This window comes from Piliocolobus tephrosceles, chromosome 1 (assembly GCF_002776525.5).
Source record: "Piliocolobus tephrosceles isolate RC106 chromosome 1, ASM277652v3, whole genome shotgun sequence".
Lineage (NCBI taxonomy): Eukaryota > Metazoa > Chordata > Mammalia > Primates > Cercopithecidae > Piliocolobus > Piliocolobus tephrosceles.
In genome coordinates, this window is record NC_045434.1 from 184,579,551 (window position 1) to 184,604,515 (window position 24,965).

At 42.3% G+C, this 24,965-nt stretch overlaps 1 protein-coding gene across 1 annotated transcript in view; it reads left to right on the forward strand.

The window, feature by feature from the left end:
- MTF1 (metal regulatory transcription factor 1) overlaps positions 1 to 24,965 on the forward strand; it is a 53,394-nt gene that overhangs the window by 8,881 nt on the left and 19,548 nt on the right. The window contains exons 3-7 of the mRNA XM_023196494.3: positions 12,466 to 12,704; positions 14,178 to 14,309; positions 17,536 to 17,609; positions 18,074 to 18,210; positions 21,403 to 21,480. Coding sequence (XP_023052262.2) covers positions 12,466 to 12,704; positions 14,178 to 14,309; positions 17,536 to 17,609; positions 18,074 to 18,210; positions 21,403 to 21,480 — 660 coding nt within the window. The remainder of the gene's footprint in view (positions 1 to 12,465; positions 12,705 to 14,177; positions 14,310 to 17,535; positions 17,610 to 18,073; positions 18,211 to 21,402; positions 21,481 to 24,965) is intronic.

Consider the following 24,965-nt stretch of genomic DNA (forward strand, 5'->3'; position numbering starts at 1 on the left):
TTAGTTCTGCTAGTTGTGCAGTTGTTCACATATCATGAGAAGACTTGCCGCAGAGCACTAGGGCTGAAGGCAGGTTTTGAGTGATGAAGAAGTGAGTGAGTGATGAGGAAACAGGAGGCAGGAAATGTCAAGTTGGCTTTTTTTTTTTTTTTTTTTTTTTAATGTTTGGTAGTTAGAGGAAGAAGAGTGATGAGGCAGTAGTAGCTAGCTCATGGGGCTTGTATCATTTTTATTTAGCATAGGTAATTTGGACATGGTTTAGGACCTAAACTTTAGGCCATCCTCCATTAATGATTACTGTGTGAAAGTGTTTCATGAGCGAATGGTTGGGAAACATTAAGTTAAACCAAGACAGAAATTTGTTGATTAGGACTTCTCAGAGCCTTTGATGTGCCACTAACTAAGAAGGAAGAAAACACAGAATTTTTCAAATGCTTTAAACTTGAGAAACCATTTTTTTCGGATCCAATTTCCAGGGATCAGTGTTTTGTGGAACACATTTTGGGAAATGCTGATCTAGGCAGAAAAGGAGGAGATGGTACAGAAGGAATGATTATGGAGTCCGTGAAAAGCTGTCACTTTTCCACTTTGTACTATTCAAATTGGTTTATTCTATTTGCAAGTCTGGTTTGCCATTCATGTCTTCAGGTCATTGATAATCATATTGAATAGCACAGGGTCAAGGATATTATGAGCACTTTGTTCGTTTTGCTGGGGATTTAGCTCACTCCACTTTCCTTCTCCCACCCACATTTTTCCATGCTATCCATGAGACCTTTGTGGAAGATACTGTATTCTTGAAATCAGTAGGTTTGGGGTTGGGTGGAGTTTGAAGGAGAAGTAGCAGTAGCTTTAGTCTTTGAAAGTCTTGCTTAATGACCAGACATTCAGGAGGCTTGCCTTCCTGAAGCACTGTCTTAGCTTAGCTTTTGTTTTGGCAGTGATTTTATTTGGGCATTAAAATCCACTAAATTGGCCTGAAGAGGATGATGTTTATGACTGCGCGATAACAGATTTCATGATCCTTTAGCCCTTCCTTAATCCTTTTCCTTTCGTTTTTTTTCAGCTTGGTTTTTGTTTTTGTTTTTGTTTTTTTTCCCTCCATGCACAGGTGTTACTCTTGAGAAATCAAATCATTTGATAACTAGTTGGTCTTCTTGGCTTCCCAAGCAGCTTATTTTCTGAGTCACATTTTAGCTTGAATTTCCTGTTTACTCTTGTTTTTTTCATTGTTTCATATAGTGTGGAGTTGGCTTACCTATCACTTCATTTTCTTTTCTTCATGCTTCTCTTATGCAAAAAATAAACCAACCAGAACCTTGCCACATACAGTCTTTTCCTACCACAAGGCCACTGGTCATTCTGACTCAAATTTCACATATCTTATTCTCATGCTTTTTGTTTCATTACTGTCTCCCTACTGATTTGGTAGCTTTGAGATCTATCTTTCTCTCTCTTTCTTCTTTCTTTCTCTCTCTCTTTTTTCTGTCTTTCTCTCTCTCATTCCCTTCCTTCTTCCCTTCCTTCCTTCCTTTCTCTTTCTGTCGTCTTTCCTTTCCTTCTTGAGACAGGGTCTCACTCCATCACACAGGTTGGAGTGATTACAGTGGTGGGATCATAGCTCACTGTAACCTCAAACTCCTGGGCTCAAGCAGTCCTCCTGCCTCAACCTCCCAAAGTGCTGGGATTATAGGCATGAGCCATGGCACTTGGCCAGCTTGTGAAATTTCTAATCAAAAATATTTTCATTCTGCCCAAAAACAAGTTTGTTTGTTTTTTTTTGGTTGAGACAGGGTTCCATTTTGTAGCCAGGCTGGAGTACAGTGGCACGATCATGGTTCACTGCAGCCTTCACCTCCCAGGCTCAAGCCATCCTGCCACTTCAGCCTCCACAGTAGCTGGGACCACAGACATGTGCTACTGTGCTGGCTACTTTTTGGTTGTTTTGGTAGAGAGGGGTCTTGCTATGTTGCCCAGGCTGGTCTCGAACTCCTGGGCTCATGCAGTCCTTCCAGCTTGGCCTCCCAAAGTACTGTGATTACTGGTGTGAGCCACCATGTCTGACCCTTTAAGGACTTTCTACTCCAAGTCTCTAAGCAGCTGTGTCTTATTGTTGTTTGTTTGTTTACATTTTTTTTTTTTTTAAGACACTGGGTCTTGCTATGTTTGCCTAGGCCATGATCATAGCTCACTGTAACCTGGAACTTCTGGCCTCAACCAATTCTCACTCCTTAGCCTCCTGAGTTGCTGGGATTAAAGGCATGAGCTGCCACACCCGGCAACTATGTTTTCTTTAGTTGGTTTGTGCGGTCCATTCTTGAATCCGTGCCCTTCCAGAGAACCTGCCAGGACTGTCTGGTTACCTGTTCATCTACCTCTGTCTGAACTACATTAATGATGTGATATATCCTCCATAGCTAACTGACCTTGCCAGTTTTCTATAGAGTAGTTGACCAAGGAGCATGAAAAAACCCTAGGAATCATATGCCAGATTTATTCTACATGATGCATCAAAGTATTCCAGTGCATTGATTAGGAAAGGTATTGTTTTCTTTCAAGAAGCACAGTTACAGCGATTTTTTTTTTTTTTTTTAGATGAAGTCTTACTCTGTTGCCCAGGCTGGCGTGATCTTGGCTCACTGCAACCTCTGCCTCTGGGGTTCAAGAGATTCTCCTGTCTCAGCCTCCTGAGTAGCTGGGATTACAGGCATGCACCACTAGGCCTGGCTAAATTTTACATTTTTAGTAGAGACAGGGTTTCACCATATTGATCAGGCTGGTCTTGAACTCCTGACCTCAGGTGATCCACCTGTCTTGGCCTCCCAAAGTGCTGGGATTACAGGTGTGAGCCACCACGCCTGGCCTACAGTGATATTTTTAGGCTGCTTGGTGTATTGCTCCTCAACACACCATGAACTAATTGTATGGCCAGTGGCATTCCAAGAGGAGAGTTATTTTTTTTTAGTGTGACAGATTTTAAGTATAAGAATAACAGGAAAAATCTGACTCCAGTGTTTTGGAACCTTTTTGCAGTGTATGTCCTTTACTTTGGGAGACCTAGTTCCAATCTCATGCCTTATTATAAATTCCTCAGGCAGTAGAATGATCCACTCAGACAAACCAAGATGTTGTTGACTCTCCTAGAAGAGAACTACCCACTTTTTAGTCTTTGCATACTGTGATTACATTTCTTTGCAGATTCCCTTCTGAACTCCGATGAACTTGTAAGTGTGAGGTTCTGTAGGAATCCAGAGCAAGAAGCATTTTCCATTTACCCCCATATGAAGCCGTTTTATCAGTGTGTCTGCATGTGTGTTATGTACCTCTCCTTAGTAACCAGCATTTCCATCACTCAGGTCCACTGGCCTGGAAAAGGGACTAGAGTGGTTTTGTGTACAATTGGGTTTCAGACTTGGTGCTATAGGAATTATAGGTCTCGATGTACATTTTACATAGGTTGTACATTTTAAGTACTGCTAACATTTTACTATAATATGACATGGGCAAAAGAACCTGAATTTTATTTTTTTCCCCTCTTACTTAAATCAGGCTTATTAGTTTCTTCTGTGATGTGCAAAGGGCTAGTTTCAACCTAGGTTCCAGCTTTGTTCTGTTATGTACTAGCTATGTGGCCTTGGGCAAGCTGCTCTGTTTCCTTTTTTATAAAATCGAAATAAAAATATTCCATTGCATTTTGTGAAGATTAAATGAGATTTATTCATATGTAATATGTGTAAAACATTTAGCATAGTGTCTGGTACATCATGGTTGTTCAGTGGGTGTTCATTTGCTTTCTTTTCTTCATAGGCCCCCATGGTTCTTGAAGGAGGTAAAGAGGTAATGTCCAGTTTCACAAGAGGTTAAAATGTTCTTTGTTAGGTACTCTTTGGGAGGTGTTTTGTCCTTGAGACAAGCTTACATATAAACTGTGATTAGGTTGCAGAATAGCCCATAGAAATCTTGGTAACCCCTGATTAGCTGAACTGTTGTATTAATGCCACCATGAAACATAAACCACCATTTATAACTGTGTTTTATTCATTTAATCTTTTTGAGACAGGGTCTCACTCTGTCACCCAGGCTGAGTGCAGTGGAGTGGTTACAGCTCACTGCAGCCTTGGATCTCACCAGCTCAAGCGATCTTCCTGCCTCAGCCACCACACCTGTCTAATTTCTTATTTTTTTGGAGAGTCGAGGTCTTGCTATGTTGCCCATGTTGGTCTCGAACTTCTGGGCTCAAGCGATCCTTCCACCTCAGCCTCCCAAAGTGCTAGGTGAGCACTTACAGGCATGAGCCACCTCACTGGCCCATACAACAGTGTTTTAAAATGAGAACCTGTTTGTAGTAGCCTGCAGGCATTCTGTGGATACCAGCTCTTGCCACTCCTCTCTCTTATACTTGGCTTCCTTTGACTTAGTATCAGGTCACTGAAATTATTTCCATGGTGGGCATTTGGGGCACCAGGCAGAGCAAATGGCTGTCAAAGAATGAGGACTCCTATTATGCTCACAATGGTGATAGAGGGAGATGGCTGGCTGCTGAGTAACTGCTATGTACCAATCACTATGTCATGGGCTTTAATATATTTTTGTGTTTAATTTTCATAACAATCCTATAACATAGATGCTATTAGCCCCCATTTTACAGATGACAAACTGAGGCTTAGAAACACACAACTAGCAAATGGTAGAACCGAGATTTGAACTGAGGACTTTCTGATGCCAAAGCCTATGCTTTCTACCATCACACACCACTTTTGCAAAGATATAAGAATCAGGTATTTGAGACCTGTTGGCTATGAAAAGGGCTAAGAAATGAAGGGACAGCAGCATTTGTTCTGTAAGGGTAAAGGTTTGAAGTGTGGGGAACAGCGGGATGAAGTCAGCTCTCATAGTGGGGGATGGGAGACCTGTCGAAATGAGGTCTTTCAGGGTTCTTATATTTCTGAGCTTTTTGCTTGTCCATTATGGAGAAGAAATGATATAGGTGCCAGTGTGGGGAATGGAGTCAGACACAGGGAGAGGGAAGGGACGTCCCTAGTGATAGGGAGGAAAAGGCAGTTTCTACAGCCATAACAGCCGGGCCAGTCATTTTTTTTTTTTTTTTTTAATTTTTTTTTTTTTTTTTTTTTGAGACAGAGTCTCGCTCTGTTGCCCAGGCTGGAGTGCAGTGGCGCGATCTCAGCTCACTGCAAGCTCCGACTCCCGGGTTCAGGCCATTCTGCTGCCTCAGCCTCCCAAGTACCTGGGACTACAGGTGCCTGGAACAATGCCCAGCTAATTTTTTGTATTTTTGGTAGAGACCAGATTTCACCGTGTTAGCCAGGACGGTCTCCATCTCCTGACCTCGTGATCCGCCCGCCTCGTCCTCCCAAAGTGCTGGGATTACAAGCGTGAGCCACCGAGCCCGGCAGGCCAGTCATTTATTTATGAGAATGTTCACGTGCTAGGTGCCCAGAAGCAGGAACTCTCTTGTGGAATAGGGGGCTGTAAGTGTGTGTAAAATCTACTTCTCACTTTCACTTTCTTTTCCTCTAGGACAAACCCAGCCTTTTTTTCTTTTTTCTTTCTTTCCACAGGTGTTGACTTTTTTCTTTTTCTAATTTTTTAAAGCTTTTGCCTTTTGGGGTCGCAGTGTTTAATTTTCTCACTTTTGCTCATCCCATTCACCTTTCTTCTCTGATTCTGTTACCTTAACAAGGCAGTCATCTTTGTTAAATATTTCTGTATTCTAGAACTGTTCAGAACACTTTGTAAATCAGCATCAATTCTCTGAAAGCTCCTACTTTGTGCCCATTACTAGCATGAGACGCTGTCCTCAGTGAACCTAACCTGTGCTCCTTCCATGTTCCCTAACAGGGTAATCGACAGCTGTTTGAGGCCACTCGGGAAGATTAAAGTTATGCTTAGAGCCTGAAACTCTTTTGGAGGAACACTTTTTTTTTTGTTTTAATGGAATCTTTGGTAACATTATGTTCATATTATAGATACACTCATTCCTTTTTTTTTTTTTTTTTAAATGGGGACTCACTCTGTCCCCCAGCTGCTCATGTCTTTAAATTCAGGTTGGGGATCACTACCTTCAAGAAGCCTTTCTAAGGTCGTTGAAGTCTAAGTTAGACGTTTCTTTGATATATTCCCAAAGTATGCTGAATATCTGTTATCAGTACAACTTCTCAAACCATATTATTCTTGTTCGATTCTTTTGACTTTGAGCTCTTTGAGAGCAGGGACAATTTTTTTTTTTTTTTATATTCCTAGCACCCAGGACAGTATAATTTCTGGAACATAATTTTTAGGATGTATGAATGATAAACCTTAGTTGTACTGAAATGTTCCAAATGTTGCAATACCTCCTGTATGCAACCATGAAAACCTACACGTTTTTTGCAACTTCCTGCTCTGATCCAGTTTGAGGAGGTTTAGTTTTCCCTTTTTGTGAAATTTTGTGCTATTTTAAAATGATTCTGAAAGACAGAGTAGTGACTTCTTCTTCTTCCTCCAAATGAGGCGAGAGATTACCCGTTTATTCAGCATTTTATGGGGGAAGCAGGCATTTTCTTTGACAGTGAACTGTCTCCCCCACTTTTAAATACAAATATTTTCAGGTCGGGTGTGGTGGCTCATGCCTGTAATTCCAACACTTTGGGAGGCTGAGATGAGAAATGTATTTGAGGCCAGGAGTTCCAGACCAGCCTGGCTTAACATAGTGAGACCCCGTACTCTACAAAAAATACAAAAATTAGCCAGGCATGGTGGTACATACCTGTAGTCCTAGCTACTCAAGAGGCTGAAGTAGGAAGACTGCTTGAGCTCAGGAGGTTGAGGCTGTAGTGAGCTGAGATCATGCCACTGCATTCAGCCTAGGTGACAGGGAGAAACTCCGTCTGTTCAGTCAATCAATCCATCAACTAATAAATAAAGATCAAACAAATACTTTTCCCAGTCTGTGTCCTTTTCTAACTTGCTGTCCCCTCCCCCTGTCTTTCTCTCTCTCCTCAGCCAAGTTTCTGGAAAGTGTAGTTGATATTCATTGTCTTACATTCTCACTTCTGTTCCTACCACTCCAGTGAAGCTAGTTGTGCTGAAGCAATTATGACTTTGTGAGTCAGCTAAATCCAAGAGGTATTTTATCAATCATCTCTGCTACATTTGACCTACTTGACCATTCTCCTTGAAACTGTTCCTTTGTCACATGTCACTTGTCCTTATCACTACCTTTTCAGTCCCACTGGTTTTGTTCATTTGTTCATTCATTCAGAAAATGTAAATCAAGCACCACTTCTCCACAAGGCTGGTCCCGGAAGTTGTGTCAGTGAACAGGATAAACATGGTCCCTGCTCTCATGGAGCTTACAGTCCAGCTGGGAAGTAGCTATTCATTCATTTAATTGGACAAATATTTATTTAGTGCCTGTTGTTTTTCAGATACTGTTGTGCCTACCATGAAACATAATGATGTAAATGGTTTAATCATGTAATTATGGCATCTTAATTGTATCATGTGCTTTACAGAAAACCCTGAAAACCTAGAATTAGGATACCTATTCTAGTTTGGGATAGAAGTAAGGGTCAATGAGGAAGAGTTCCTAGAGGAAGGGTCATTTAGTGGAAGCCTGAATTGTGCAAGTGAAAAAACCTGGATGGGAGCAGAGTTTGGCGGAGCAGGGAGACAGGATGGGGTAGTTAATTATTTGTTGCAGTTACGTATAAAGGTATCAACAGCTTTAGCATCTTAAGAGTGAAATTCTGCTCTTATCATTCAGCATTGTTGTAAGCTTTATGGTTGAGACATGCAGACTCCTTTATCCCAGCATCCACAGTCCCAGTTCTCCTTAGTGGTGAGTGATCATTTTCAATTCTCTATCTGGCAGCACCAAAGAGGTTTTTAGTCTTGATGGGAAGTCAGAATATATGCATGAGACGATAATTAACAGTATAAACTAAGTGTCAGATGAGTGGTATAGTAAATATTACTGGCATTCAGAGAAGGGCACTGTCATGTAGACGTGGAGTGATTGTGAAGGAGCCTGGAGTTCCTGAGGCTTGCGTTAAAGAAAGAGAAGGACTCAGAAAAGCAGAGAAGAAAGGATCTAGGTATTTCCAGTAGAGAAGGAGAGAACAAAGTCAGGGAAATAGGAATCAGTCTTGCAAATGGGTAAAAGTGTACTGTTGCTTATAGGCCTAGACAGAGTCTTCTGTTTGGCTGCTTACCAAGTAATGTGATAGAAGACAGAAGAAGCCCTGGAAAGATCTTTGAATGTTAGGAGAAGGAATTGGGACTTTTATCATTTGAGCAGAGAGATGACATATGTGAAAAACTGTTTTAGACTTAATCTGGCAACAAATGACTGCAAAGCTAGGTCCTGAGACATGAGAAGAATGCCTGGATTAGTGGTTCAATAAGGAATTCAGTTTAACAAATATTTGTGGAGCTTCTCCTGTGTGGCAGTGGAAAGAGAACCCAATGAACAGGTGAGAGCACTTGACTAAGGAACCTAAAGACTTGTACAAGGTCAGATGGGGGTTGGACAGATGGGGGAGGGGTGGGAGGGGAGACAGGAGGAGTAGGGGCCCTCCCTACTACCCTACTCCCACAGGTTTCAGAGGTTAGCAAACTGTGGCCCACAGGTCAGATCTATCCAGTTACTTGTTTTTGCACAGCCCTTGAGCCTAAGAATGGTTTTTACATTTTTAAATGATTTTTTTTAAATCAAAAGAGTATATCATGATATATGAAATTCAAATTTTAGTGTCCATAAATGACGTTTTTGAAACAGAGCCTTGCTGGTTCATTTACGTATTGTCTGTTGCTACTTTAACATGCAGAGGTGACTAGTGACACAGACCATAAGGCCCACAAAGCCTAAACTATTTTTTGTTTAGCCCTTTACAGAAAACTTTGTCCATCCTTGAGTCACAGTCATCCTTATCTCAGATCTCTTCTCTGAAACAAAATGTCCCTCTCCTACCTGAGGCTTTCCCCTCCTCCCGAGCTTTTGAATGTTTCTCTTCTTCATTTTCCTCCTTAAATCCTCAATTTCTTCTTCCAGGACTTTTCTGTCCCCAAATATGTTCAAGAACTGACTGACTTTAAAAAAAAAAAAAACCAGGCCAGGTGTGGTGGCTCAAGCCTGTAGTCCCATCGCTTTGGAATGCCGAGGCAGGAAGACTGCTTGGGGCCAGGAGTTCCAGACCAACCTGGGCAACATAGCAAAACATTTAAAAATCATCTGGGTGTGGTGGCATGTGCCTGTAGTCCCAGCTACTATGGAGGATGAGGAGGGAGAGTCACTTGAGCCCAGGAGTTTAAAGTTACAGTGAGCTATGAATACACCACTGCACTCCAGCCTGGGCAACAAAGACCCTGTCTCTTAAAAACAGAAACAAAAAAACTTTATCAACTCAGGAGTTCACTTGTGCTGCTGTACTTCATCTCTAGCCTCTACCTCCACTTTACCTTTCATTCAGTCACCTGCATCTGGACCCTGATCCCAGTAGTCTGCTGAAACTAGTCTTGCTAAGTCATTAGTGAATTCCTAGCTGCTGGATCCAGTCACTTCCCCAGTCTTTACCTTCCTTGTTTTCTCTGACGTTTAACATGTTGATCATGTTTCCTTGAGACCCTTTTTCCTTTAGCTCTGGTAACATCATTGTTCTTGATTTCTCTGTCTCAAAAAAAAAATATATATATATATATATACACACACACACACACACATACACACACACATATACATACATATATATATACGCACACATATATATATGTTGAACAAAAGTGCCAGAATTCAGTCTTCTGCTGCCAAGTCTAGTGCTTCTACTGCATCAGTATAGATATGAGGAATGTTTGGGAGATGAGAGACAAAATTTGGAATCGCTACACCTACGCTTAGAGGTAAAGGGAAAGAAGTGTCTCAGAGAAGGAGTTAAAGAGTGTCCCAAGGCATTACTATGTTGTGAAGGACAAGTTTTCAGACATTGAGGACATGATCAATGAGATATGTTTGCGAATAGTCAAGGAAAATAGGGAAGGATGAAAGAATTTGACTACCGGGAAGTTAAGAGAATAATTTCATACAGTGAAGCCATCTTGCCAACTGGTTAAGAAATACATGGGCATTAATGGAAATGGAGGCACACGTCAACTGCCATTTTTTAATTAAAAAAAATTTTTTTTCTTTTATTTCTTTCTTTTCTAAATCAGCCCAAAATGTTATTACTGTTTTTTCTATCACCTAGGCTGGAGTCCGGTGGTGTGATCACAGCTCACTGCAGCCTCAGCCTCCCAGGCTCAAGTGATCTTCCCACCTCAGCCTCCTAAGTGCTGGGACTGTAGGCATATGCCAGCATGCCTGGCTAACTTTTGTGTTTTTTGTAGAGATGAGGTTTTGCCATGTTGCCCAGGCTGGGATTTTCTTTATTAATATTTTTATTTTTATTATTGTTTATCTACTTTTTTCTTCCCTCTTTTTTTTCTTTTTTGAGGTCAGGTCTGGTTCTGTCCACCAGGCTGGAGTGCAGTAGCAGTCATAGCTCACTGTAACCTTGAACTTCTGGGCTGAAGCAATCTTACCTTAGCTTCCCAAATAGCTGGGACTGTAGGCGTGTGTCACCATACTCAGCTGACTTTGTGGTTTTGTTTGTTTTTGGTAGAGACAGGGTCTTGCTGTGTTGCCTACGTTGTCTTGAAATCCTGGCCTCAAGTGATCCTCCTGCCTTGGCCTCCCAAAGTGATGGGATTACAAGCATGAGCCACTACACCCTGCCTTCTTCCTCTCCCCCTCCCCTCCCCCTCCCCCTCCCCCTCCTCCTCTCCTCCTCCTCCTCTCCTCCTCCTCCTCCTCCTTCTTCTTCTTCTTCTCCTTCTTCTCCTCCTCCTCCTCCTCCTCCTCCTTCTTCTTCTTTCTTCTTCTCAATTCACTTTATTTTTCTTGTGTAAAATCCCTGTGTCACAGCCACAGTGGAGCCTGGGTCCTCTGCACAGAGACTGTGGTATGGGTCTTGATGAGGTGGTCAGTGAATTTCTGATAGGGAGACTTGGTAAATACAGTCTTTTTCCAGAGATCGGGGTCAGGTAGCTATAGGTCTTAGAGGTGGCCTAAAGGGTGGCTTTGGTGAAGTTGTCCAGGGTAGCAGTGCAGCCCCTGGCTGAGGTGTAGCAGTTGTTAATACCAGCCATCAGCAGCAGTTTCCTGGGCACAGGGGCCAAGATGATGCCAGTGCCTCAGGTGGGGTGGGGGACGGATAATGCACCAGCACAGAGCCACAGCAGCCTGTCACCTTGCAAGAGATAGCATGGGGCTTGCTGATCTTGTTCCCCCAGTGGCCTCTCCAAACAGGAACACTGGAGAGCTTGACCAGGATCATGGCCCCTTGGATAGCATTGTCAACCTCCTTGGAGCACTGAACATCCAGACCGATGTGGCCACTGTAATCCCTGATGGCCTTGAACCTGGTGTACTGGTCAGTGCGGGTCTGCTTTTGCAGAGGTGTGGTCTTCAAAACCTCATCCTTGAGAGGTGACCCCAGCAAAAAGTCAATGATCTCAGACTCCTTGATGGGCAGGGAGAAGAGCTAGATCTTCTCCAGGGATATGATCTTTGTGTCCTGGACCAGGCAGCCCAGCTTGGTGATGTGCATCCACTCCTTGTTCTCAGCCTTGCCTCTGAGAGCTCCATGGCCTCAGCCCTGGCTCCTGGCCAACCACAGCCATAACCCTGGCCCCAATATCCCTGCCAAACAAAGTCTGTGATGAAGCTGCTGGGCCTCCCATTCCAGGCCCTCCGCTGTACTAGAGTCATCTGCCGTTTGGTATTTATCAGAGAAGTAGCTTTTTTTTTTTTCTTAACCTTCTACCATGAGGTGAATAATTGACTTGCCTTTCAAGAAGTTTGGTGGTGAAAGGAAACAAGAGATTGGCAGTTTAAGAATTATCACATCACCAAATCTTCCAAGAAATTTGCAATATGTTATCAGTTTGTAGGCTTGAAAATATGCAGTGGAAACGATCTAGGGAAATATGTTTGATGGTTAAGTATGTAAATTTCAAGATATTTTAAACTCAATTTAATATTGGTCAATCAAGTTGTAGTTCTGGAGGTCAGGGTGTTTAGTCAAGCCTTAAAACAAAGTTAAGATCTTATTTGAATACAGGTAGCTGTAACAGTATAGTGTACTTTTAGTGTGTAGATGTATATAAAGTCTGAAAACATTCTTATATTTATTTAGAATATTCATCTACATATAGACTTACTTCTTCCCCATAAATCATTATGTGTTGTCCAGGTATGATTTGATCAACAATAAGGTTTTTCCACTTTGCTGCTAGAGGCTGTTTTCTGTGTTTATGATGAAAACCCATTTGTATTGTCTACAACATCTCTTGGGAGCTGAGCTCTGGGTCAGAAAGTTAAGCCCTAGGCAGCTCTTTTGTCCTGTTGATGAGGTGTCTTCTGTCTGCCAGGTAAAGCGGTACCAGTGTACCTTTGAGGGCTGTCCCCGCACCTACAGCACAGCAGGCAACCTGCGAACCCACCAGAAGACTCACCGAGGAGAGTACACCTTTGTCTGTAATCAGGAGGGCTGTGGCAAAGCCTTCCTTACCTCTTACAGCCTCAGGATCCACGTGCGAGTGCACACGAAGGAAAAGCCATTTGAGTGCGACGTGCAGGGCTGTGAGAAGGCATTCAACACACTGTACAGGTCAGCCTCATCTCCGTTGCTCTGCCAGCTTCTGACCTTGACCTTGTTGTGACTGCAGGGCTCTTTCTCCTTGCAGGGGAGAGTTATTCACTTTCAGGGCTTTAAAAGACCGCAGCTGTGTTCAACTATGTAAAATTCCTTTCTGCCAGATCTCAGAAAATGAAAGAAAAAATTTAAAAAATGCAATAGAGAAACTTGTTACTTTTTTTTTTTTTTTTTTGAGGTGGAGTCTCGCTTTGTTGCCCAGGCTGGAGTGCAGTGGTGCAATCTCAGCTCACTGCAAGCTCTGCCTCCCGGGTTCATGCCATTCTCCTGCCTCAGCCTCCCAAGTAGCTGGGACTATAGGCGCCTACGACCAAGCCCGGCTAATTTTTTGTATTTTTAGTAGAGCCGGGGTTTCACCATGTTAGTCAGGATGGTCTCGATCTCCTGACCTCGTGATCCTCCCGCCTTGGCCTCCCAAAGTGCTGGGATTACAGGCATGAGTGAGCCATGGCTCCCGGCCTTAGAAACTTGTTACTTAAAGATGAACGTATCTTGGGTTGGTTAGAAGCGACAGTACGTTTATATTTAGATTTGCATCTCATGGAGCGGCATTCTGGCCTGGGCATTTCAGTGCTTGGCATGGAGTACTATCTCCCCATGGCTCAGGATCTTTGTACTAAGGCTTCTGTCCTACCTCAGCTTGAAGGACTTTTCTATCCTGAGAAATGGGGAGTGGCCCATTCAGTAGCCAATTCTCTTTTTCATGTTTGTATCAGGAGACTTAATAGTCTTCAGTACTGAGTATAAAGTAATAGAAATGACAATAGCTAACACTTAAAAAGTACTCACTGTGTGCTAGGCATGATTCTAAGTGCTAGTCCCCACAGCAGCTGATAAGTAAGTGGAAGCACAGAGGGGTTCTATAACTAGCTCAGGTTTCTCCATCCAAGCAGGTTGTGGGGTCAGAATTTGAATCCCAGGAAGTCAGTCTCCAGAGTCACACTCATATCACTATGCTATTCTCTGCATTTCTTTTGGGGCAAAATATGTTGGATACTAATATGTTATGGGTATAGAATTCTTACACACTTGATCCTGAAGCACATTAAGCTGGCATGGGGAGGCTCTGTAGAACTTTATGACAAAGGGAGGCCGGGCATGGTGGCTCACACCTGTTATCCCAGCACTTTGGGAGGCCCGAGGCAGGTGGATCACCTGAGGTCAGGAGTTCGAGACCAGCCTGGCCAACACTGTGAAACCTGTCTGTACTAAAAATACAAAAATTAGCCGGGCATGGTGGTGGGCTCCCGTAATCCCATCTACTTGGGAGGCTGAGGCAGGAGAATCGCTTGAACTCAGGAGGAGAAGGTTGCAGTGAGCTGAGACTGTGCCATTGCACTCCAGCCTGGGCGACACGAACGAAACTCCATCTCAGAAAAAAAAAAAAGAATTTTATGACAAAGGGAATTTCTCTGGAATATTTTGCAGGCTGAAAGCACATCAGAGGCTTCACACAGGGAAAACATTTAACTGTGAATCTGAAGGCTGCAGCAAATACTTCACCACACTCAGTGATCTGAGGAAGCACATTCGAACCCATACAGGGGAAAAGCCATTTCGGTAGGTCTTACTGTTTGCTGTTTGTCACTGACTGGGTTTCAGCTTGGGGGTCTTGATACACTCTGAAATTTTTCAAAAGAGAAAGAAAACTCCCTTTACTAGCTCTTTCTTTGGCAGTGTTAGCTCACCCCAGGATAGCTGTAACCAACCACTGCAGATTAGAGGGGTGCTGATGGAGTCCAAGAACATCCTTACTCTGTGGATGATGGCCTTTCTGCCTCATTGTTTCCATTTATTTCCAAGAAGCATTTGTTGAAACTCACTTATGTGGTAGGTACTTTTGTTAGTGCTAGAGAATTACTCAGAAGCAGGCCTTCTTCTTAAGAACCTTTGGTGACAAAAAACCCACAAAATTTGTGGATAATGTCTGAGGCTGCAAGATGGCCAAAGTGCTTTGAGCCCAGAGGAGGGATACCTAAGAATCAAGGAGGGGAGGGGATGAGGAGACAAGAAAGGAAATGAGAGGTAGGGATGCTTAGCTTAGTGGTGCAGTTGTCACTTGTTCAAGTTGCTTTGTAATAATATCTCGTGTGTATACACAAACATATAGGAGCATACATTTTTATTCATATATGTCAACATATGTATATCAAATAGATACACGGGGCCGGGCGCGGTGGCTCAAGCCTGTAATCCCAGCACTTTGGGAGGCCAAGACGGGCGGATCACAAGGTCAGGAGATTGAGACCATCCTGGCTAACATGGTGAAACCCCGTCTCTACTAAAAAAAATACAAAAAACTAGCCAGGCGAGGTGGCGGGCGCCTGTAGTCCCAGCTACTCGGGAGGCTGAGGCAGGAGAGTGGCGTGAACCCGGGAGGCGGAGCTTGCAGTGAGCCAGGATCCGGCCACTGCACTCCAGCCTGGGTGACAGAGTGAGACTCCGTCTCAAAAAAAAAAAAAAACCAAATAGATACACGTACTATAAACTTGAAGGAGCGACTTTGGTTATCTACTTTTTTCTCTGCTCATAGTATATAACATGATTCTGGGCATTTAATAGGTGTTCAAAATCAGCTTTGGGATGATTAGATGACATTTTAAATGAGATAATCAGTTTGTAAGGATTTCCCCTAAATGTAATATAGATAGATGTATTGCCGAAAACTGACCATAAACAACGTCTTTGAGGCCGGGCATGGTGGCTTACGCCTGTAATTCCAGCATTTTGGGAGGCCGAGGCAGGTGGATCACTTGAGGTTAGGAGTTTAAGACCAGCCTGGCCAGCATGGGGAGACCCCATCTGTACTAAAACTACAAAAATCAGCCAGGTGTGGTGGCACGCGCCTGTAGTCCCAGCTACTCGGGAGGCTGAGGCGGGAGAACGGCGGGAACCAGAGAGGCGGAGCTTCTCCACTGCAATCTGGTGAACCGAGATTGCACCACTGCACTCCAGGCTAGATGACAGAGCGAGACTCTCTCAAAAAAACATAAATAAATAAAAATAATAATGTATTTGAATTTTGTCAGGGGATATCACAGTTATATTCGAGGCATTAAATATGCTACCTGTTCCTTCTTAAACCACTCATTTTATCAGAGTACTTAGAAACAAAAAGTCTTAGGGACAGTCAACTCTTAGATGCCAATCAAATGGAATTGTGAGCTGGGCGTGATGGCTTATATCTGTAATCCCAGCACTCTGGGAGACTGAGATGGGAGGATCACTTGAGCCCAGGAGTTTGAGACCAGCTTGAGCAACATAGTGAGATCCCAACTCTACAAAAAATTTTAAAATTAGTTGGGAGTGGTGGCGCATGCCTGTGGTCCCAGCTATTTAGGAGGCTGAGGTGGGAGGATCGCTTGAGCCAGGGAGGCCAAGGCTGTAGTCAGCCATGGTTATGCCACTACACTCCAGCCTGGGCAACAGAGAGAGATCATGTCTCAGAAAAAAAAAGGAATTGTGTTTTTAAGTTACAAATGTATTCCTGAGTCATAATCCCTTTAAGGGCGAGAGTAGTTAGATTGTAATTGGTTACTCTACAGATGGATGCTGTGAAACTTAGGTTATTCCCTCCCCATCCCCACCCCATAGGCTGCTGAGAGGACTCTGATTGCTATCCAGTCACATGCATTTCTTTTTGTGATGATCAAAACTGCATTCTCCTTGAATATTGAATGAGACTTTAGACATGAAGATGATTATATGTAATTAAAAATGAAAATGCTATAGAGAAGCTTTCTATTTAAAGAAATAAAATATTTTGGTTTATAAGAAAATGCATTTATTCATATAAGTAATTAAGGAATGTCTGCTATGTGCAGGAGCTACAGAAAGAGCTACATGGATCCTGTACTCAAGTAGTTTACACTCTAAGAGAGCAGATACCAGATGTATCTACAGAGAAAGTAAGATTGGAAATGAGAGGTGCCATAAAAGAAATGTAAAGAAATGCCTTAGGAGTTCTGAGGAGGGAAAGATTCCTTTTAGCTTTGGTTATCAAGAGTAAAAGAGAATGAAGTAGATCTCGACACACAAGATTATAGATAAGTTACTTGAGCCTATCTTCTGATTGATTGATTTTGTTCTTATATTTCAAGCCATGTGCATATTTGAGAGCCACTTTGCTCACTCTTGATATTCCTAATAATGTTCCACTGGCAGATTTTTCATATGGACTGGCACTGTCAGTAGAGGTCTCTTAAGTAATTCATCAAAAGACTTTTGTTGTCAGGGCTCTCAAGATGGGCCTTACCTGTAGGACAAGAAATACTTATCTTGGGGTCTCGGTTCCCTCTGATCCCAGATATGCCACCTTACTTTTTCAAGGACCTCTCATCATTCCCATTCTCTAAAACCAGTGTCATTGATCTGATCTTAGTGTTCTGAATATTTGTTTTAGTTTGTGTTTATAAGAGATGTTCAGAGGCCGGGTGCGGTGGCTCACGCCTGTAATCCCAGCACTTTGGGAGGCCAAGGTGGGCAGATCACAAGGCCAGGAGATCGAGACCATCCTGGCTAACACAGTGAAACCTTGTCTCTGCTAAAAATACAAAAAATTAGCCAGGCGTGGTGGTTGGGTGACTGTAGTCCCAGCTACTCAGGAGGCTGAGTCAGGAGAATGGTGTGAACCCAGGAGGCAGAGCTTGCGAGGAGCCGAGATTGTGCCACTGCACTGCAGCCTAGGGGACAGAGCAAGACTTGGTTTCAAAAAAAAAAAAAAAGATGTTCAGGATAAAGGTCTATTAGCTAATGACTCCTGTTTCTCTTTCCTTAACAAATTTAGGTGCGATCACGATGGCTGTGGAAAAGCATTTGCAGCAAGTCACCACCTTAAAACTCACGTTCGCACACATACTGGTGAGTTTAGGCCAATTTTTATTTTTTATTTTAACATTCATCAAGCCTGTAACTATCAGTTTTCCATTGAGACCTGTAGAGCTAGGTGGATATACAGAGACATAGATTCTGTATATATTCAGATGAGCCTAATTAGCTCAGCCTTACCTAGAATGTTTGGGTTTCTTTCAGAGGCGGACCTCAGGTATTCATCCTTAGGAAATGAAACCAATACAGAGACACGCTAAAAAAAACAACCTGTGAGAAACAAATCTTCTCTTTAAACTTACCAGCAGCAGTCATTCCCAGTGCTTTGCTCTGCATTGAGTTTTAGGACTGAGATGATTAATGTGTAATTTATTCAACTTTTAACAACTGTTAGCCAAAGTTTCTTAAAAATACTTACCTCTGTTAGGAAAAGGCAGATTTCTTAATCCAGTGAAATGACTTTATGGTAAATTAACACGACTTTGTTATTCTTGCAGGTGAAAGACCCTTCTTCTGCCCCAGTAATGGCTGTGAGAAAACATTCAGCACTCAATACAGTCTCAAAAGTCACATGAAAGGTCATGATAACAAAGGACCCTCATACAGTACACTTACACAACACAATGGATCAGAGGTGTGTAGTGTTTTTGTCTCTTCATCTGGGTACCACAGAACATCAACAGTTGTTTGTGTATCACAATCAAAGGTTAAAATACCTTCTCTGTATATCTGTTAGTGAGAGGGAAGAAGTCAGGGTCAAGATCAGTTGTCTTGACTTGTGTATTTAACCACCTACTCAACGTCTCCACCCAGATATCATCTACTCTTGTCAAACTTAACATGTTCAGACCTGTTCTTCCTGCAGTCTTCCTCATCTTGGTAAATGGCGGCTCTGGTTTTCTAGTGGCAGAGGCCAAAAATCTTATAGTCATTCTTGACTCTTTTTCCCCTCACACTCCACATCCACCAGCAAAGTCTGCCAGCTCATCCTTGATAATTTATCTAGAATCCGATCACTTCTTCTGATTACTTTATTCAGTCTACTATTGTCTTTTTGCCTGGATTATTGCAATAACCTGTTACGTGAGCTTCTTAGGACCTTTTCCCCCTCTTCTGTCTACTCCACAACAGACTGTTCTACATATATTAGCCAGAGAGATCTTTCTGAACTATAAAGCAGATAATGTCTGTCCTCTGCTCATAACCCTCAGTAGCTTTTTAAATTTTTATTTATTTTCATAGATTTTAAAAAATTATTTTAACATAGAGATGAGGTCCAAGCAGTCTTTCCCTTTCCCCACCCCCACCCCCGCCCCGCCTCCTGTCTCGACCTCCCAGTGTGCTGGGATTACAGGTGTGAGCCACCCCACCTGGACTCCAGTAGCTTCTTGTATGTGTCACTTGAAGTAAAAGTCAGAGTCTTTATAGTAGGCTACAGGGCCCTACACATTCTGGCCTGGTTGCTTCTCTGATCTCATCTACCTCTATTTTATTTTATTTTATTTCATTTTATTTTATTTATTGTATTGTATTATTTTATTATTTTATTTTATTTTATTTATTTATTTTTATTTATTTTATTTTAAATTAAATTTATTTTATTTTATTTGAAACAGCGTCTTGTTCTGTCATGTAGGCTGGAGTGCAGTGGTGATCTCTGCTCACTGTGACCTCCACCTCCCTGGCTCAGGGATCCTCCCAAATAGCTGGGACCACAGGCATGCCCCACCACGCCTGGGTATTTTTTTGTATTTTTTGTAGAGATGGGGTCTTCACCATGTTACCTAGGCTGGTCTTGCACTCCTGAGCTTAAGTGATCTATCTACCTTGGCCTCCCACAGCACTGGGATTCAGGTGTGAGCCACTGAGCCCAGCCTACTTTTCTTCCTCTCACTTCAGCCATATGGTCCTCTTTGTGGTTTCTTGAATCAAGGAGTGCCCACTCCTACCCCTAGGCCTTTATACTTGCTGTACCCTCTGCTTGGAACGTCTTCTCTAGATACGTGCGTAGTTGATACCCTCTTTCCTTCACTCTCTACTCAAATGCCACTTACCTAAGAGAGCTTCCCTAACCACCCAGTGAAAGAGAAACTCCTATCCCAGAGTTCCCTACTGCCCTTACTCTCCATAACACTTATCCTCTCTTATCCTCTCGCACACTGTATAGTTATCTGTTTTTTTGTCCTCTCTCTCCACTAGAACGTAAGCTCTATGGGGGCAGGACTTTAGTTTGTTCATTATTGTGTCCCTGGGCCTGGAACAGTGTTTATGCATAGTAGATGCATTACGAATGTTTGTTGAGTGTGTGCATGAATAGGAGTATCTGAGGTAAGCAGGGCTACCACCTAAAGTGTGAATTGTGACTGGCGTTCTGGGACTCCAGAGTTCACTTAGCCTGGGCAGTGGAATTTGAATTCTGAATCCCAGGTACCACTCTGAGTAAGGAGCCCTTCGGTGTCCATGTGGGAAACACAGTGGTGGAAGGACTATTGACTTTTCAGTCAGAAGCACTGGATTTGTCTTCTGCGAATTAGCTGTGAGTTTTGGGACACTTCATTCCCACTGTCTGAGCATCAGTTTTCTCATATTTAAAATGGGAATATAAGTTTGTGGCAATTTGTTACAAAAAGAATAAAAAACAGGGATATAGAATAATACTTCCAAGGTTTATATGAATGGCAAATGAGGTCATGTGAAATCACTGTAAATCATGAGACCAGGTATACAGATAGTATTAATTTCACATTATTATAGGTTTGTTACTCTGGAACCTTAGTCATGAGATAATACTAAAACTCTTCATTATTATTATTATTATTATTATTTTTCTTTTTTGAGACAGAGTCTCATTCTTGTTGCCCAGGCTGGAGTGCAGTGGCATGATCTCGGCTCACTGCAACTTCTGCTGCGCAGGTTCAAGTGATTCTCCTGCCTCAGCCTCCCGAGTAGCTGGGATTACAGGTGCCTGCCACAACACCTGGCTAATTTTTATAGTTTTAGTAGAGACAGGGTTTCACCATGTTGGCCAGGCTGGTCTCGAACTCCTGACCTCGTGATCCACCTGCCTCAGCCTCCCAAAGTGCTGGGATTACAGGCCTGAGCCACCACGCCCAGCCTAAAACTCTTTTTTTTTTTTCAGATGGAGTCTCGCATTGTCATCTGGGCTGGGGTGCAGTGGCCTGCTCTCGGCTCACTGCAACCTCCGCCTCCTGGGTTCAAGTGATTCTCCTGCCTCAGCCTCCCAAGTAGCTGGGATTACAGGCACACACCACTGCGCCTGGCTAATTCTTTGTGTTTTTAGTAGAGACGGGGTTTCACTATGTTGGCCAGGCTGGTCTCAAATTCCTGACCTCGTGATCCACCCGCCTCGGCCTCCCAAATTGCTGGCATTACAGGAATGAGCCACCATACCCAGCCTCTAAAACTCTTTATTAATAATTTTTAAGAAATGTAAGATATTCTTCTAAGAATATCAGGATTTTAAAAAATTAAGTAATTCATGGGGTGGGGGAAGCAGGGAGGGATAGCATTAGGAGATATACTTAATGTAAATGATGAGTTAATGGGTGCAATACACCAACATGGCATGTGTATACATATGTAACAAACCTGCACATTGTGCACATGTGCCCTACAACTTAAAGTATAATTTAAAACAAATTTAACTAATTCACTTAGCCCTTGCTTTGGTTGGCTTAAACTTCTTCATATAACACATGTAGACATGTGGAACATTAGGGACTTTGTAATCAAGTGTTTTGTTACATGATATGCCACTGTAAATCCTGATTTTTGTTACTCAATTAGAATTTTTTCTCCTTTACAGGATACAAATCACTCACTTTGTCTAAGTGACTTGAGCCTTCTGTCCACAGATTCTGAATTGCGAGAAAATTCCAGTACGGTAAGTGTATTTGTAAAACCAGTGCTAGAAAAATAAGGGCAAGAATTAAGCACTCCTATTGGTGGGAAAATTGAGGCTGGCCAGTCTTTGAAGTTTTCTAGGTTTAATTGTGTTTAGTTACTGACCATGTAGGATTTTTTTCTTCTTCTCCTGGTAAGAATTCTTTTTTTTTTTTTTTTTTGAGATGGAATCTCGCTCTTTCGCCCAGGCTGGAGTGCAGTGACGCGATCTCCGCTCACTGTAAGCTTTGCCTCCTGGGTTCACGCCATTCTCTTGCCTCAGCCTCCCGAGTAACTGGGACTAGAGACACCCGCCACCGTGCCCGGCTAATTTTTTGTATTTTAAATAGAGACGGGGTTTCACTGTGTTAGCCAGGATGGTTTCGATCTCCTGACCTCGTGATCCACCTGCCTCAGCCTCCCAGAGTGCTGGGATTACAGGCATGAGCCACCATGCCCGGCCTCCTGATAAGAGTTCTATTAGGAGAGGCTGTTCTCTCTGATGCCTCATTCCTTTTGACCCAGATCACTCACTTTGTAACCTCCTGGCCCCAGAAAATTTCTTTTTTAACTCATTTAGCAAATATGTATTGACCAGGCACTATGCCAGTACTGAGCTTATAGTAGTAAAAAATGTTGGTATAGTTTGTCCTTGAGGAACTTCCTTGAGGAAGTCTAGTAGTGTAAGACATAACCAGAATTCTAGTTTCTGGACTTTTTCAAACCCTATCTATGTGACCTGGCTTGGTCTTTTTCCTTTTTCCTTTTTAATTTTAATTTTACTTATTTTTTTTCCTCTGCCATGGGGAGAGAAAAATTTCCCTTCTTTAAGTTTATTAACTTTTTGAAGAAACCTCTTACACATATATAGGCCTCTATCTGCTAAAGGACAAACCCACTTTATCTTAATCTGATTGCTTTGATTTCAAGCTGTTAGGAAATTTGATTGCCATTCCCATGGCTCCATGATGCAACTTACAAACCAATGCATTGAGTCTGAGCTTATGCAGCATCCTCCATGTTGAACGTGAGAGTTTTACAGTATTGCTAACACTAATTTTGAGTTTGGGTTTTTTGTTGTCGTTTTTCCTGGTAAGTAAATATAGGCTAGATTTTTTGTGATTATGTGCATAATGAATAAATGTGATGGGAAGTATTTGAACAGAGACTGAATGATTCAGGAATGCTGTGAAAAAGTGTTTTTTTCAGTGTGTGGTTAGTGGAGTCAACAACAGCACTTCTAAAGTTGTAGGTTGTTGTGCCTCCTCAAAGCCTGCTGAGTCAGCATGTCTGATCGTGGCATCTGAATCTGCATTTTTATGTAAACATGACAAGGTGTAATTCTCCTTCTGGTAGTGACAGAGTTGTTCTTATGAGACCAACTCTTCCGTGGAAAACAGCTGAAAATTCTAGACAAAATATAAAAACTACTGTGGAAAGGCACTGGTGAGCAACCAATAGCAAGCAGAGGTAACCTTGGAAGAAGGGATTGCTTAGAAGATAGTAAAGGCATCGGGTAGGCTTGCAAGTTTTATGGCTTATCCACCTTGGGCAAGCCCCAGTTGGCACCCAACGAGGCAGCCAAACTAATAAAAACTCAATATTACTGGCTTGAATAACTAGAGGACAGAGTTCAGAGTGGCCACAGTACCTGGAAAGTGAAGGCAGGTAACCTGGAAAGGAAAGAGTCACTAAAGGGGAGCCCCAAGTTCTGTGTATAAACTCTCTCCAAATCTCTGGCTGAACCCTGCATCATGGATGTGTGTGATAGACTCTTAAGCACCCCAGCCAAGGCTAAAAAACTACACAAAGATTACAGCTGCATCCACTGCAAGGGAGATGAAGTTAATGGAATATTGAGACAAACAAGTCAACATTCTTCTAAGAAGTGTAACAGAGTTCAGAGTCTCTAAAGTATATCATTTGCAGTGTTCAGAGGAATCCCAAATTAGTAAACACGTGAAGAAGCAGGAAAACATGATCCCTCCACAAGAGAAAAGGTAATCTGTGGAGGTGGACCCCAAGATGACCCATCTAATGTTAAGATTAACAGGCAAGGATTTTTTTTATTTTTTATTTTTTTATGGGACAAGGATTTTCAAGAGCTATTATATGCTCGAGGACATAAAGGCTGTGCTTGTAATTATTGAACAAATAGGAAATCTCAGCAGAGTAATAGAAACTGTTAAAAAATGTACCAAATGGAAATCTAAAACGGAAAAATATAGCTGAAATAATTCACTGGATGGGGCTTCACAGCAGATTGGAAATGACAGAAGAAAGAATCAGTTAAGTTGAAGGTCGATCAATATAAATGAACCAATCTAAAGAACAAAGAGAAAAAGATTAAATGGGTACATCATATGATTTTTATGCATATTCCTATTTCACAACTAATGTTCTAAAAGAAATTTCTGTACTAGGTGGCCTAGATGCCCTCTAAGCTACCCAGCCTAAGATTTCTGGGAATAGTATCCCTTTAACATGTAACTGTGTTAAATAGCTTAGGAGTCTATTCTCTGGCCAAGACTATGACATATAACTATGGAGCTTTCTGGAGCCCTAGGGTCACCAGGAAAATACCCTGGCATAAGGGGACACCAAGTACTTATAAAAAAGGGAAGCCTTTCCTATCACAATTTATATAATCGAGCACTATCCCTTGGGGTTTAATTATAGATTATGCTCCTGGTACCCAGTGTTTATCTCAGATGTAGAAATTGATTTTAGCCTTTCAAATTAAGGCCACAATTCCTTGAAGCAATAGGATTAATTTTTCTTTGCTTGAAAAAAAAAAATTAGGGACATGTGCAGTGGCTCATGCTTGTAATCCCAGCACTTTGGGAAGCAGAGGTGGGTGGATGGCTTGAGCCCAGGAGTTTGAGACCAATCTGGGCAACACAGTGAGACCTCATCTCTAGTAAAAATAAAATATTAGCTGGTATGGTCCCAGCTATTTGGCAGGCTGAGACAAGAGGATTGTTTGAGCCCTGGAGTGAGCCATGATCATACCACTGCATTCCAGCCTGGGCAACAGCGCAAGACCCTGTCTCAAAAAAAAATTAAAAAAAAAAAAGAATCAGGACCAGGACTTGTTAAAGTCAAATAGTAAATTTATATGAGATAATGATTTTATGGGTTTCTGAGCAGCCCATTTGTATGCATGTCCTAGAAATGAACTTTGGTTTGCTCAGCTCTTTTGTTAGAGTAGGGTTGAGGTGCTAGGGAATGGCCTTCTCAAAGCCTTTTGGCTGCTCAGCTCCAGGATCCTCCATCCTAGTTCCAGACAGTTACCTGTATTCTTCTCTTCTTTGCTCTTTGCTCCTTGCTGCAGGCCTGGAAAGCTCAGCCTGTTCTTGTCTTCTCTACTTGTGAAAGTTGTTCCTACCCACTCTGATCCCAGCGTTTTTGCCCTGAAGCTTGGCAGGGGTTTCATTCAGCATTTTCCTTTTTTAAAATTTTAACAAGTTTTTTATTGTAGTATAA